Raw genomic sequence first — 14,886 nt, 5'->3', positions numbered from 1 at the left:
TATCATCAAACTTTTGACTGTTAAGGCAGTCTTCATTTTTTACTACTTCATCAGCTTTTTCAAAACTCAGAAAACTGATTCATAGGCTAAAGCACTTTTCGGAAATTCAGAATTGAAATTCGTAAATCCAGGAGATAGAAGTTATATATATATATATATATATATATATATATATATATATATATATATATATATATATATATATATATATATATATATATATATATATATATATATATATATATATGTATATGTATATATATATGTATATATATATATATATATATATAATTGTTGTCGTAGAATTGCTGAGAAATTCGAGATTGTCGATTGATGCCTCCCGGTATTTGGTATGGTAATTATAGTTACAAGATGTCGATGAGTTCATGATAAGACTTCAATAGATAAATATAGTGATTTGTCAGAGGAATTTAAGCCAAAGAGTAACGAGGTTGCTGATACGTCTGCTGGTAATATTGTGGAATATAAAAGGTTCTCCGGTAACGATGATGAAGGGGTAATCTTTATAATAAGGTTTATTCGAATGAAAAGTTGAAGTTGATTTGCTGGAGCTGTGACAAAATTGGCTACTTTGAAAATGGGTTGCAAAGTTATTTTCGGTAATAACAACGCCAAAGGAGCTAGCACAGATACGTGTTAAACGTTTACTCAGGTTCCGAGTGTTTTCAGGTACATAACTGTGGATAACATGTGGTTGGATCATCATCTCGATTGAGGTGTTTCCAAGAATCATGAAAGGTTTGAACGCAGATTGCAATCGTCAAGATACAAATGAGGTTTAAGATGAAATCAAGTGGCAAACTTGAAGAATTGTTTAGTTTCATATGTTATAATCAATATTTTAATTCATTTTAATTGTCCAATGTTATTAGTCCAAAGTTAGAAGTCCACAATTAGTAGTTCAACAATTCATATATAGGTTGACATATAATATTCAAATTAATTAATGCGTGTCGTGACCCGTTATATACATGTCTCAGACTCGATCACAACTCAAAGTATATATATTATTGTAGAATCAACCTCAACCCTGTATAGCTAACTCGAACATTACTGCATATAGAGTGTCTATGGTTATTCCAAATAATATATATAGATGCGTCGATATGATATGTCAAAACCTTGTATACGTGTCCCGATATTTAAAGTGCGTAAAATAAATAACAGAAATTAAATGACAATAAATAAAATTGCGAGAATTAAAATTGCGATAAATAAATGTAATGAGGAATTAACAATTAGCTAGGAACAGTTAGCTAGGATTTTTTTGCGTGGATTCTTAACAAAATTTCTCATAGTTAATTTGTTTGTTTCTAACATATTTTATTTTGTCAAATGTTTTCTTCATTATGCCACTTGTTGGATTCTGATAAGTCAAAATTCAAATATGAAATTGAATGAAAATGGTTATTCTGTGGTGAACGGATTCGTATATCTATGGATGTAAGTAGGATAGTAAATGGATGTTGAATCAAATTGGAAGAATGTACAATGTAACTTATTAATGTGAAATCCAAATATTTCTAGGGTATTACCTACCCGTTAAAATATTTTCACCATTAACAGTTTGTACAAAAGAATTTTTAATTACAATATTTATGAAAATATATATACATATATATTTTCTTCATATATAATCATGGATTTAATGAGTCAATATGATATTAGTCTCATTTGATTTACTGTTAGAACAAGGATATATAATCTCTAAAACATTAGAGATTACTGCAATGTCGAACGAAGATAATTGATGTAGAACGATACGTAGTATGATGATTATAATCGAGGTACAGGATGAGATGTTGAGGCGTGTGTTGTTGATGGTACGGGTGCTGTTACTGATGGTACTATTGGTGCCGGTGATGTTGCTGAAGCTGGTATGTTTTGCACCATATTTTCCAAATTGATTACTCGAGCACGAAGTTCGTTGACTCCTTCTATTGTTCCGGGATGATTGTCGGTCAGAACGAGCGGATGAATAAGGTTTAGAATTTTAGATAGAATATAATCGTGGATCGATATTCGGGAAATGAGGGTGAAAATGGTGTTTCGGACTGGTTCGCGGTAAGTGCTTCAGGTTCATCGCCAAGAGGTGAATTCGGTTGGTGGAAATGATTGCCTTCTTCACGTCTCCATTGATTAAGTCATCTACGAACCCATCAGATGAAATAGGTATGGCTGATTGGTTGATTCATTCTGGTGACGCTGCTTCCGGAGCTTAGGTGAACATCCATGTCGGAATAGTTGTCGGGTTCCGAAGAACTTGAACTAGTGACGAGTTCCATTTTGTACGATTGAGTAAAGGATTTTTCGATAGAAAATGATTTCCGGCTATTGGATGATATTCTAATGACATAGAATATCTATATATATAGAACAAAAGGTTTCATAGATTACGGAGAATTTTACGGAATATGACAGACAAAGCATACAGTAACAGATACGCTCTGCTAAGATATAAATTTTTGTTTATACACTATTAATGCAATAAATGCAATAAGATGTGTCTAGACTAAGAATGATAAGCAGGTAATTTCTGACAAAAATGATAAGCAAAACTTTTAACATGCAGACACGGTCGAAGTCCATACTCACTAATGCATCATAATGACTATCAGTTAGACACACTAATGCAAGACCTGGTTCGCTAAGACCACCGCTCTGATACCACCTATCATGACCAATCCTAATCCATCTGGACGAATACATTACATTTGGTTACATCGCGAGGTACTTGACCTCTATATGATACATTTTACAAACATTGCATTCGTTTTTTAAAAGACAAACATTCATTACATCGAAAGTTGATGGCAATGCATACCATTTCATAATATATCCAACTATAATTGACTTAATAATAATCTTGATGAACTCAACGACTCGAATGCAACGTCTCTTGAAATATGTCATGAATGACTCCAAGTAATATCTTTAAAATGAGCAAATGCATTGCGGAAGATTTCTTTCATACCTGAGAATAAACATGCTTTAAAGTGTCAACCAAAAGGTTGGTGAGTTTATTAGTTTATTATAAACAATCATTTCCATTAATTTAATAGACCATAAGATTTTCATTTCATTTCTCATAAACATCATCTCATATCAGGCATTTCGCAAACTTCATAGAGATAAAAATCATTCATATGGTGAACACCTGGTAACCGACTTTAACAAGATGCATATAGAATATCCTCATCATTCCGGGACTCCCTTCGGACATGATAAATTCGAAGTCCTAAAGCATCTTGTACTTTGGATGGAACTTGTTGGGCCCGATAAATCTATCTTTAGGATTCGCGTCAATTAGGGTGTCTGTTCCCTAATTCTTAGATTACCAGACTAAAAAGGGGCATATTCGGTTTAATAATCTAGCCATAGAATGTAGTTTCATTTACTTGTGTCTATTTCGTAAAATGGTTATAAAAGCAGCGCATGTATTCTCAGTCCCAAAAATATATATTCCAAAAGCATTTAAAAAGGGAGCAAATGAAACTCACAATACTGCATTTTGTAGTAAAAATACATATGACGGCATTGAACAACTGAACAATGCAGGACTGGCCTCGGATTCACGAACCTATAACATTTATATATATATTAACACATATAATTGTAATCGAACAAATTTTATATGTATAATATATTTCTTATTTATTTTACTAATATATTTGTTATTTCAAATGTTATATAAATGTTATTTTTATATTAAAGATAGTAAATTAGATATACTTATGATATATGTAATAATTATAAATAATATTTTTTGTAATAAAAATAATAATACTATTAGTAATTTTAGTAATAATAATTAATGATAATAATAATAATAATAATGTTTAAATAATAATAATAATGATAGTAATAATAATAATACTAATAATGATAATGATAATAATAATAATAATAATAATAATAATAATAATAATAATAATAATAATAATAATAATAATAATAATAATAATAATAATAATAATAATAATAATAATAAGAAATAATACTACCTTAAAAAGAGTTTATAAGCTTGGGCTTGAACCCATGACCTCTCGTTCCAAGCAAACACCCCTAACTATTCCTCTAAATCATTTTATCTGTTTTAATTTCCTGAATAAACTATATAACCCGTATCCTTTTTATAACTTGGCCCTATTTCCTTTTGGCCCAACAGTTATACGGCCCAACAACCATACCAGCCTAACATCAGCTTTTATTAAAAAAAAATGCCGTCCCCTAGTTTCGAACCCGTGACCCCTAGTTCCCCAGCACAACACCCTAACCATTTCTCTGATTCTGTTTTTTTTTCTTTTAAATATAATATTCGAATTTTTTTTTAACCTATTCCAATATTCCTCATTTACAGCATCCTTTTTATCACTCATCCTTCTTAACATCTACTCATCATCTTCCTTTAATTATCGAGCATCATTATCATCTATCATAATTCATTAATCATCATCGTCATCACAGTTTAACATAATCATAATCATAATTTTAATCATAAGCATATTCATGTTTATCATCGTTCTTAAATTGATCAAAAAATTCAAGAACGAAACTCGTTACCTATCACCGTCTTACTAACCTCATCAACTTCATTCTTCTTCATCATCAATCATCATCATCAAGACCTTGTTTTAAAGAAACAGAAACATTCGCAGCAATAGCTGCTGTACTCGAAAAAATATGGAAGAAGGCAGCGGTTTTTGCAGTTTTTGTAGGATGATTCAATAGCCCACTATTAAAATAAGACCCATGATCTATTAACTGAGTCCAAGTTTGCAAGTCCATTAAGCCTCAATTAAAGCCCAAGTAACAAACAATTAAAGGGTCCGATCATTGGATACCTTATGTTAGTGGGGCGGTTTAACAATTTTTATAGTGAACTGGCAACCCCATGTGTTTCTTGGATACTCCATCTGGTCGATTATAAAAGATAACAGGAGGTATTGGTTTCGCTACAGATCGACGAACAAAACAAGAAGAGAAAAGGCAGCAGGTTTATGGTCAAGGTTTGACGATGGTGGGGTGGTGATTAAATGGAAGTGATGGGTGTTTGAGGGTAGTTTTTCCGGTCCCAAAAACTCCACAGTATTGACAGGAACAACAATAGAGAAAATAAGAAGGTTTTTGTTTTAATGAAGGTGAAGGTTTCGTGGTCATTACAGTCGAGAGAAGGGATTTTCTCTTGAGTTTGAGTTGTCCAACACAACACAAGAAAAGTGGGTTTGATAGTGGATGATGGTGTTCTTGATGAAAGTGGTTGTTTACGATGCTAATATATAGCGGTTGTTGAATGATGAAGAAAGGTGGTGGCGGGTGGTTATAGTGGTGGTAATAAGGTGGTCCTTCGTTGAAGTGGGTGGTTCTTGGTTTGGGTTTAGCAAACGAAATAGGAACATAATGGTTTGATTCGAAAATGAAAACATATAGTCGTTTATCTTGGCTCAAAGATTATTATCAACTCGACAAGGTGGGTTTGTTGTGGTGTTTGTTGTGAAGATGAAGGTGGTTTTACTTGCGGTTGTACAGCGTAGTGAGGGTGAAGGTGATCATGTTTGATCATGAACCAAAAATATATATTTATGTCTTTGGGTGGATGTATATGCATATGATTATGTATGTAATAGAAAAAGGTGGTTCATTGAATATAAAAAAAAAAACAGAAATCTCATGTAGTAATTGAAATATTAAGTAGTTGGTGTTGAATTATGAGGTTATAATAACGTGCAGTGAATAGAAATCAATATTAAATTAAAATAAAATAGTATAGCAGCCAGTACTCTTGTTATTTACTTACCGACAACAATAATTAGGAGTATTATATCGTGCTCCGTTTTAAATTTAGTGGCGGATAAAAGTCTTCGGGAAAATCCCATATTTTTAAATTAACTATATTTATTTATTCTGGTCATTATGGTATAAAATTCAATCATTAACTATTAAATAAATATTACATTAATTATTCACTTTCAACTCCAAGTAAAATATAAAAATTTTTAAAATTTAATAACTAGGTCCTAAATACATTTTTAGTGAGTCTAAAGTTTATAGAACTCATTTTCGTATCCCCGTTTATTTTAAAATTACATAAATTTGAATTTAACTTGCTTAATATCAATCGAAGCAACAAACGAGTATTACAATCATTTAATATTTATTTTTAATATACTTTATTTATATATTGAGATATATTTTAAATAACAATTATTTTAATATCCTATTTTTCTTTTATTAATTTTTAATAACAATAACATATAATACTTCAAATTATTATTTATATATACATATACACATATCGATTTACAATTAATTGTTCGTGAATCGTCGAGAGCAGTCGAAGGTCAATGGAATGTATAACAACAGTTCAATATTTTGAGATTCAATTAAATAGACTTGCTTATCATGTCGAAACCATATAAAATTAAGTTTAAATTTAGTCGAAAATTTTCGGGTCGTCACACAAGTCTCGGTAGGCAAGAGATCTGAATGCAAGGATGGTAAAAAGGCCAATAAGTGCATCCAACTTAAACATGATTTAAGAATAAATCCCACCAGGAAAGATGTTTCAACATCTTCAAAGGAAGTAAGTCTTCTAAAGAAGTAAAGTATTCACTGACTTAATTGATTGAGGAAACTCAATCATTGAAGTCCATAACTACCGAAGGGGAGCCGAAAAATCTTGAACATGCACCCTGTGTATCGGAAGGAAACCCTCCTGATATACTTCATCCAAGAGATGTTGTAGCGCCTCAACATCAGATAGAACCTGGAAGTCCGACTTATCTCGATGAGGGAGATCTGTCGCGCACCACGGAATGGCAATATGACATTCCTACGGGAAATTTATCAGACTTTCGACAGAATAATCCTTTGGACCAAACAATTGATCTTTTGGACCAAACCACTTCTCATCTCGATCTTGAAAATCAAGATCAAGGTGTTAAGTCTGTAACCGAAAGACATGTATTACCTCATGATACATCAATGACTTCATGAGTTGGGAATATTAATATTTCTGCGAGAAATACAACGACGGGTAGTTCTTCTATCTTGTCAGAGTCCAATGAGACATATATCATGGAGGTGAATGACCCGCAAAGGTCCTCACCGGCTACAACTCTGGTTGTTTGTCAACCTCCATCAGAAGGGGTAAATCTGACTAGTAGTAAGTATCAAACTACATACGCACAATTTTCCACTAATCCCTCACCTGCCCTCATGGCAAATCAAACACTTTCACCGACAACATCAGTGGCAGTTCCGATCATTACTTTTCCGCCATCACCCCGACATTCATCAAATTATTATGATGCCTTGGAGCAAGCATACAGCGTACTTCACTCCAATCTTTCATTCGAGCAAGATTTCGATATCCAATTACTTCTTGTCCTCCATCGCTAAGCCCTTATAATGATGATGAACATGAAGATTCTGATCCTCAAAATAGTCATGAGGGGAGACATGAGTTGATGGGGAGTATATTATGATGAATATTTCCACAAGGGGTGGTGGTGGGAGGCATGCTTCAACTTCAACTGCAAATGATGCTAAGAAGGTTACAATTGAACCTGAGATGACACAAACTCATGAAGATGTGATTGGGAATGTAGAGTCTGAACAGGTGTCCATTTCCATTGATGAAAAAAATCTGAATGAAGTTGCTAGTGGATCAATTGATGATGATTTGGACATGAATGACTTCTATCTAGAAGATACTAATGATGATGGGTTTGTTGTACTCAGTACACTATCTTCATTATTTGCAATACCGGATGATGTGGAAATTGTTGATGAAGAGAATCCAGAACCTTTGATACAAAGTGATGATGAAGAGGATTCTACAGATGAGGATGGTGAAGGTCAATATGAAAGTCTAAATATAGATGATATTTTGAACATATTGAAGAAGAAGACATACCAACAGAAAATCCATCAAATTCTTCTGAGCAAACAACGCAAACCTCAAATGCTAATGATGATAAAATTTTTGACACTATTTGAAGACCTCCAAAATGAACACCCCGTCAGAGAAACAATCACTACAAGCACGGCCTCGATGATTGACATTCATGGATCAATCAGCAGAGCCGTAGACCATATTCTCATAGGACTTCAAGATTTGTCACGAGCTGAAACCGCCCATTATCTCTCATTCAGAAGATCTTCAAGAGAAATACCGGATCTTCTACTACTCTTGGTCCGACATTTTCTCAGAATCTATCCACTAAGACTCACGTTCCTCAAGAAAACTACGATTACAACTACCAGAGGGGAATGTCTGCTTTTTAAGCATCATTATGCTCGAGCCAACGACCCTAAACAAAAGTGCTTCTTGGGAGGCAACCCGTGCAATAAAGTAGAGTAGAACAATAAAGGATGACAAATGAACCGGTCAATAAAGGGCGTAACTTCTAAGATTGCTGAAACAACCTGTCTTCACAAGCCAGCCAGTTTCTTCACAAGCAACCACGACAATCAGTTGGGGAGTACTCGTTCCTTTCCACTTGTTAGTAGTTCAAATTTAAATTATGCCACATCCTAGCTTATCCCTAAGTGTGGGATTCCAAATAAACACTAGACAAATATTTCCAAAAATCCTAAACTAAAACTCCTAAGTGTGAGATACACTAGGAACATTAGGGACAATGTTCATCTAAGTGTGAGATGTTGGTATAATCTTTTTATGCTGTATTAAAATAACCCTATTACAAAGATTCATAGTTTTTAAGCCAAATTTCAAAAATTTTAACAAAAGAAAGTCTTTCCGAAATAGTACATTAAAAAAAAACCAATAACGTTTGTAAATAAAAGTTAAGGCTTAAGTAAGGTAGAAATCATGTTGGGACGAACCGAATCTCTAATAGAGCATTGCATGAATATGCATTATCGACCTAAATTGATTATGATGAGCACCCCAAATAAGACCATATAAGCATTCATATTTAATGCTTCACTATTTTTCGTTGAGAGTGCCGATGTCTGTGCCCAGAATCAAAGTAAGGAAAGAACATATGCCACGTCAGCATAAAGATTAAAGTCGGTTATGTACTTTTAGCATAAAGAAACCATTAATAAAGTGACACGTGTATCTCCGAACATTCAGGAGCTCTTACACTTATAAATAGGCAACCTGGGCCGTCATTTTAAGAACACTTGGACATGTGACAGAGAACACACTTAGTCTCTCACACAGTACTCTCTCACTCTAGAACTTGAACACTTAGCCTCAGAGCGATAAACGGACCACTTCATAATTTGGTTCCGAAAATGTTGATTAAACCACCCCACAATACTCAGGTTGTGATCCGGGTTTGTAGGAATATTTGTCCCGAGGGTAAACATCAATTGACAATCTATCTCATCACGCTCAATTCTAGAAACTGTATTGATACTTATTGACGCTAGCTGCTAGGCGGAAATACGTATCAACACCTACCACAAACACACATATGCAATTAACCAAATCTAATCTTTCTTTTAAGACTTGCAAAGTCACAAACTTTCGTTGACTTTTCAAAAGATTCAACCCATTGATTCTCGCTGAAAATGCAAAGAACATAACCCACATGATTCAAAATGTGAGAAAATCTCGAAGGCCATTTTAATTATTTATCAAACTTTCACTAACCCAGAATTTTTTATTTTTTATTTTATCTTGTCATGGGTAATTTGGGATGACTAATTAACGTCGGAACCTGTGAATTACATAATTGAAATTGGTTTATCAACTTCAGAACCCAAAAGTCAATGAGTCAAAACCGTAAAACCCATAAGACCATGAATAATGTAGCGTTTCTCTCCCCACCCACTCTTATATGTCAAAACAAACTCCCCACAGACGCCAGTAATGAGGCGTTTGTGGTGCTTTTGGTTGGGGCGTTGGTCAATGTAAAACGCGAGGGGGAAAGAAGGTGGGGTGGTAAATGTTGAAATGTTGAGGTTATTTCTCTCGAACTTTTTATTATTTGTCTACCAAATACTAATCAAATTTTAACACATCACCCACACACTTTCTACAACCCTTTTAACAAACGCCCCATTACACTCCATCCTTCTCCCAAAATTGCGATGTCAGCGTCATAACCCAAAAAATACAGGTTATCCACACCACGTCACAGTTACCATTATCCATTTTCTAAGAAGGTTGTTGTAGCCAGATCTAAAACATATATCCGATGGTAATCTAAGCCACTAATTGACGGTGCTGCTGCGAAAACCCACTTATCGATGTTGGTTACCAAAACACACTAATCAAGATCTATTGGTATTGTTGATATAGATTCTCAGGTGGTGGCGGCCGGTGATTTATATTCGGTAGTGGTGGTCGGTGAGTTAAATCGTGTGGCGGCGGTGATTTACCTAACACCGAACTGTTTAACCACAGTTTATGCATGGTTGAAGATTTAAGGTTCTTTAATTTTCCTTACAAGTGCATCTTTGTTAAAATGTTAAAATGGTAAAATGTAGACGAAGTATTATTCTTGATTTTAGGTTTGTAATTGTATTGATTAATTAATTGTTGATGTTATGGTTATTTGATTAATTTGTATTTAGATTTTTTTGGTTTTTATTTGGTGAAGAAGTTGAAAATAAATAAAAAGAAGGTGAAGAAGGGAAGAAGATGAAGACGAGGTACATGGATCAATCGTGTAATTTTGCCTGTCACATGCTAAGCACCTGTGAGTATTTAACGAAATTTGATTAACGCTCATTAGTGGGTTGGACAATATTACCTCAATTTCATGTTTTTTTTTTCAAATCATAGTCTTTTTTTTGTGGCAAATTGAATTATAGAGTCTTTTTCGTGCATCACCAAAACTCATTTTACCTTTATTATCAAATTGTGTAACTTATATTACTTTTTCGGACCATTCGGCCCAAAAGAAAGTAGAGCACATAACTTAGTAACTATTTTAATCTTGTGCATATTAACAATTTTCACCAATTTTGATCTTGAAATCTCTCGGGAGATTTTTTTTTGCCGTGAAAGTAATGCCGGAGGAAACTTGGCCAGACTTGGTGACTGGAGAAATGAAGTGACAATGAAGAGTGATGTGGAATTCATAAGGTTAAAACCAAATAAAGTATAAATGTGATATGTCAATTTTTACCTTGCTTGCAACCTTTTCTAAGTTATAATCCTTTTTATCTGTCCAATTGAAATCAGAGTAATGGTAAAAATGATATCGAGAAATTTAGTACTTTACGTTATTTATTTGAGCTATTTGTCTTTTATCCTTTTGTTTTAGTTGACTAAAAACACATAGCTTACATTTAGCTGGAACAGAGAAGCTATGATCATGTTGTATTGATATTATATCTATCACATATCTGATCTGATTGATGTTGATAATAACACAATCTTATAAAAACTTCAACTCGTCTACCATATACTTCGTCAAATTATCTTTTCATAAATTCCATAAGCCCAAATGCTAATATTTTGAATCTATGCGGAAAATTGGATTCCTTAAAAAAAGTACCCCACAGCCTTTCAAAAATGTCAACTCTCTACCCATATTTAAACTCTTTACCCATATTTAGAAAAATCTACACCATTCTAATCATGACATAATCCTACATTATTACTATTATTATATTTTTTTAATCCTCCATCTGTTCATTTTTAGTTACTATATAAACACTTTATCTTAACTTCAATAATACATCACCAACACAACATTTATTTATTTATTGTCTGAAAACAACTCACATTCTACAACAATGCCTGAAGTTGAAGGATCTCCAGGGACCTCCATGCACGGAGTCACTGGTCGAGAACCCGTTCTCGCCTTCTCTGTGGCGTCCCCGATGGTGCATACTGATCGCACCGCTAAGTTTGACTTACCTGTTGACTCGGAACATAAAGCAACAGTTTTCAAACTGTTTTCATTTGCAAACCCTCACATGAGAACTTTCCATCTTTCTTGGATTTCTTTTTTTACCACTTTTATTTCCACTTTCGCCGCGGCCCCACTTGTTCCAATTATTCGGGACAACCTTAATCTAACTAAATCGGATATAGGTAACGCTGGTGTGGCGTCTGTTTCTGGTAGTATTTTCTCAAGGCTAGCGATGGGTGCGGTTTGTGACATGCTGGGACCACGTTACGGTTGCGCTTTCCTCATCATGTTGGCGGCCCCAACAGTGTTTTGCATGTCGTTTGTAAGCGACGCTACTGGTTACATAGTTGTTCGGTTTATGATTGGGTTCTCATTAGCGACGTTTGTGTCATGTCAGTATTGGATGAGTACGATGTTTAATAGTAAGATTATTGGACTTGTGAACGGGACAGCGGCCGGGTGGGGGAACATGGGTGGTGGGGCCACCCAACTGTTGATGCCGGTGATGTTTGAGATCATCAAGAAGGCGGGGGCTTCACCTTTTGTGGCGTGGCGAATCGCGTTCTTTATACCGGGGTGGCTTAATGTGATTATGGGGATATTTGTATTGACTCTTGGTCAAGATTTGCCTGATGGTAACCTTGGTGCTTTGCAGAAGAAAGGTGATGTTGCGAAAGATCAATTTAAAAAGGTACAAACTTAAGTTATTAAATTAATTTTTTCTAAGTATATTTTGAGTTAAATAATTGATTGATTTTACTTATGATGTTAGGTATTTTGGAATGCTGTGACGAACTATAGGACATGGATATTTGTACTTCTATATGGTTACTCTATGGGTGTTGAGTTAACTATTGATAATGTGATTGCTGAATACTTTTACGACAGGTATAATTGATTATATTAAATATGTTTCTATACCATATAGTTCAAGTGGATATTTCCATGATGATATTGATGTGTCAAGTGGTTGGGGCCCTAAGATCCTTGCAAGAGGTCTCAAGTTCAATTCTTGGGGTGGCCAGGGAAGGGTTGGAAACAGCCAGGGAGTATTCCTGATGGGCTGCGTACACTAGAGTACGGGGTCGGATTACTCGCCCTTCCCGGGTAACCCGAACAGGGAAAACCTTACAACTTATATTGATGTGTCATGTTAGTTCATGATATATTATTAGTAAAAAGTTCATATCAATTTATATCAAAGTTTTGAAATGATCCAGGTATTTCTATAGAGATACAGATGTTTCTAACCACAACTATTGACTCTTAGCACTGTCGATAACGTGCATACAAATCATGTTACATGATGAATATATATTGACTTTAAAGTGACGATTATTAAATTATACAACACATGGACGATGGCGATAATCACAAAGTTTATCATTGGAAAAAACATATATTTATATCGTCTAGAAATTAAAGATAACCAAGAGTGTCTTAGTTAATATAATTCCTAACTTTTGTATGTGATTAATGTTCTAGATTTGACCTAAAGCTTCATTATGCCGGAATCGTGGCTGCTTGTTTCGGAATGGCAAACATTATAGCTCGTCCTTTCGGAGGGTTCACATCGGACTTCATGGCAAGAACGTTCGGGATGAGAGGTCGATTATGGAACCTATGGATGCTTCAAACTGCGGGTGGTATTTGTTGCCTATGTCTAGGCTTAGTCAGCTCACTACCCTTAGCCATCACTTTTATGATGTTGTTTTCAATCGGTGCACAAGCCGCTGCGGGGGCCACATTTGGTATCACTCCTTTTATATCTCGACGATCGCTTGGAATCATATCAGGAATGACTGGTGCAGGTGGAAACTTCGGATCAGGACTAACCCAATTGATATTTTTCGCAAATGCAACAATGTCAACTGAACAAGGGTTGACTTATATGGGAATTATGATCATGTGTGTTACACTTCCTGTTACTTTAGTTCATTTCCCACAATGGGGAAGTATGTTTTTGCCACCTAGTCAAGATATTGTTAAAGGTTCAGAAGAACATTATTATGGTTCCGAATGGAATGAAGCTGAGAAACAAAAGGGGATGCATCAAGCGAGTATTAAGTTTGCGGAAAACAGCCGGTCTGAACGGGGAGGGAAGGTGGGGTCCGCTCCAACACCGCCAGAGAACACACCTAATCACGTTTGATAATAATTTTTGTTTGTTTTTTGGTTAAACGTTTGCATGGTTGATGGTATTATGCTAAATATGGAAAAAGAGTTGAGAATGTACTATAGTAGTAAATGTACTACATGTTTGAAGAATGTGTTACTTAAATACTTGTTGTATGTTCTATAATATTAATTAACGATATATGGGAAGGGTTTTCCGGTTTTCATTACCCATATACAATCAATTAGTAACTTACAGTGTTCAATATGTCTAATTTTTCATTCAAATATAAGTAATAGTGTTACTTATATATCTGGCAATACAATTAACTACTCGTATTTAATTCTCGATTCTGCTGTTACCGTAACACGAATCAAGAATTAAACAGTTAATTGTGTTGTCAGATTTTGGTGACAAGACTCACTTGAAAGGGTTAAAGCCAAAAATAGGCTACAAACTTACACAAATGTACCGATGTTGCCCACAAACTCATTTCCGTCCTACTGTCGCCTACAAACTTATAAAAAATGTGCTGATGTTAACATTTCGTTACCGGTTACCTGCTGAACCGGTAAGTTAATTGTTTAACTTTTTTTATTCATTTTGTATCTCCCGATGTCAACCATATATACTTTCAGTTGTGTTACGATGTCGCCCATATATTTTCAGTTTCTGTTTCGATGTATCACCGACGTGTCATGACTACTTAGAAGCCACGTCATCAACTATTTTGGTTGACGGTTAAAAAAAATTTTTTTGTTTATATTAGCACATTTTTTATAATTTTGTAGGCGACAGTAGGACGGAAATGGGTTTGTGGGCGACATCGGTACATTTGTGTAAGTTTGTAGCTTATTTTTGGCTTTAACCCCACTTGAAATTCCATAAGTTTTTAGTTTTTAGTGT

The 14,886-nt window shown here is 34.5% G+C and overlaps 1 protein-coding gene across 1 annotated transcript; it reads left to right on the top strand.

The window, feature by feature from the left end:
* The first annotated feature begins 11,745 nt into the window (after positions 1–11,745).
* On the top strand, positions 11,746–14,016 carry LOC139876612 (high-affinity nitrate transporter 2.1-like). The gene is made up of 3 exons (XM_071863956.1): positions 11,746–12,555; positions 12,637–12,752; positions 13,350–14,016. Exons 1-3 carry the CDS (start codon positions 11,746–11,748, stop codon positions 14,014–14,016), a joined length of 1,593 nt encoding a protein of 530 aa, XP_071720057.1.
* The last annotated feature ends 870 nt before the right edge of the window (positions 14,017–14,886 follow it).

This window comes from Rutidosis leptorrhynchoides, chromosome 11, assembly GCF_046630445.1.
Source record: "Rutidosis leptorrhynchoides isolate AG116_Rl617_1_P2 chromosome 11, CSIRO_AGI_Rlap_v1, whole genome shotgun sequence".
NCBI classification, from domain to species: domain Eukaryota; kingdom Viridiplantae; phylum Streptophyta; class Magnoliopsida; order Asterales; family Asteraceae; genus Rutidosis; species Rutidosis leptorrhynchoides.
The sequence above is the reverse complement of the archived record's forward strand: the minus strand, read 5'-3'. Positions and strand labels throughout refer to the sequence as shown.

Coding starts and splice junctions, on each gene's coding strand:
- LOC139876612 (XM_071863956.1), top strand. CDS start 11,746: ATGCCTGAAGTTGAAGGATCTCCAGGGACCTCCATGCACGGAGTCACT. Junction 12,556..12,636: donor CGAAAGATCAATTTAAAAAG/GTACAAACTTAA, acceptor TTATGATGTTAG/GTATTTTGGAATGCTGTGAC. Junction 12,753..13,349: donor GCTGAATACTTTTACGACAG/GTATAATTGATT, acceptor TTAATGTTCTAG/ATTTGACCTAAAGCTTCATT.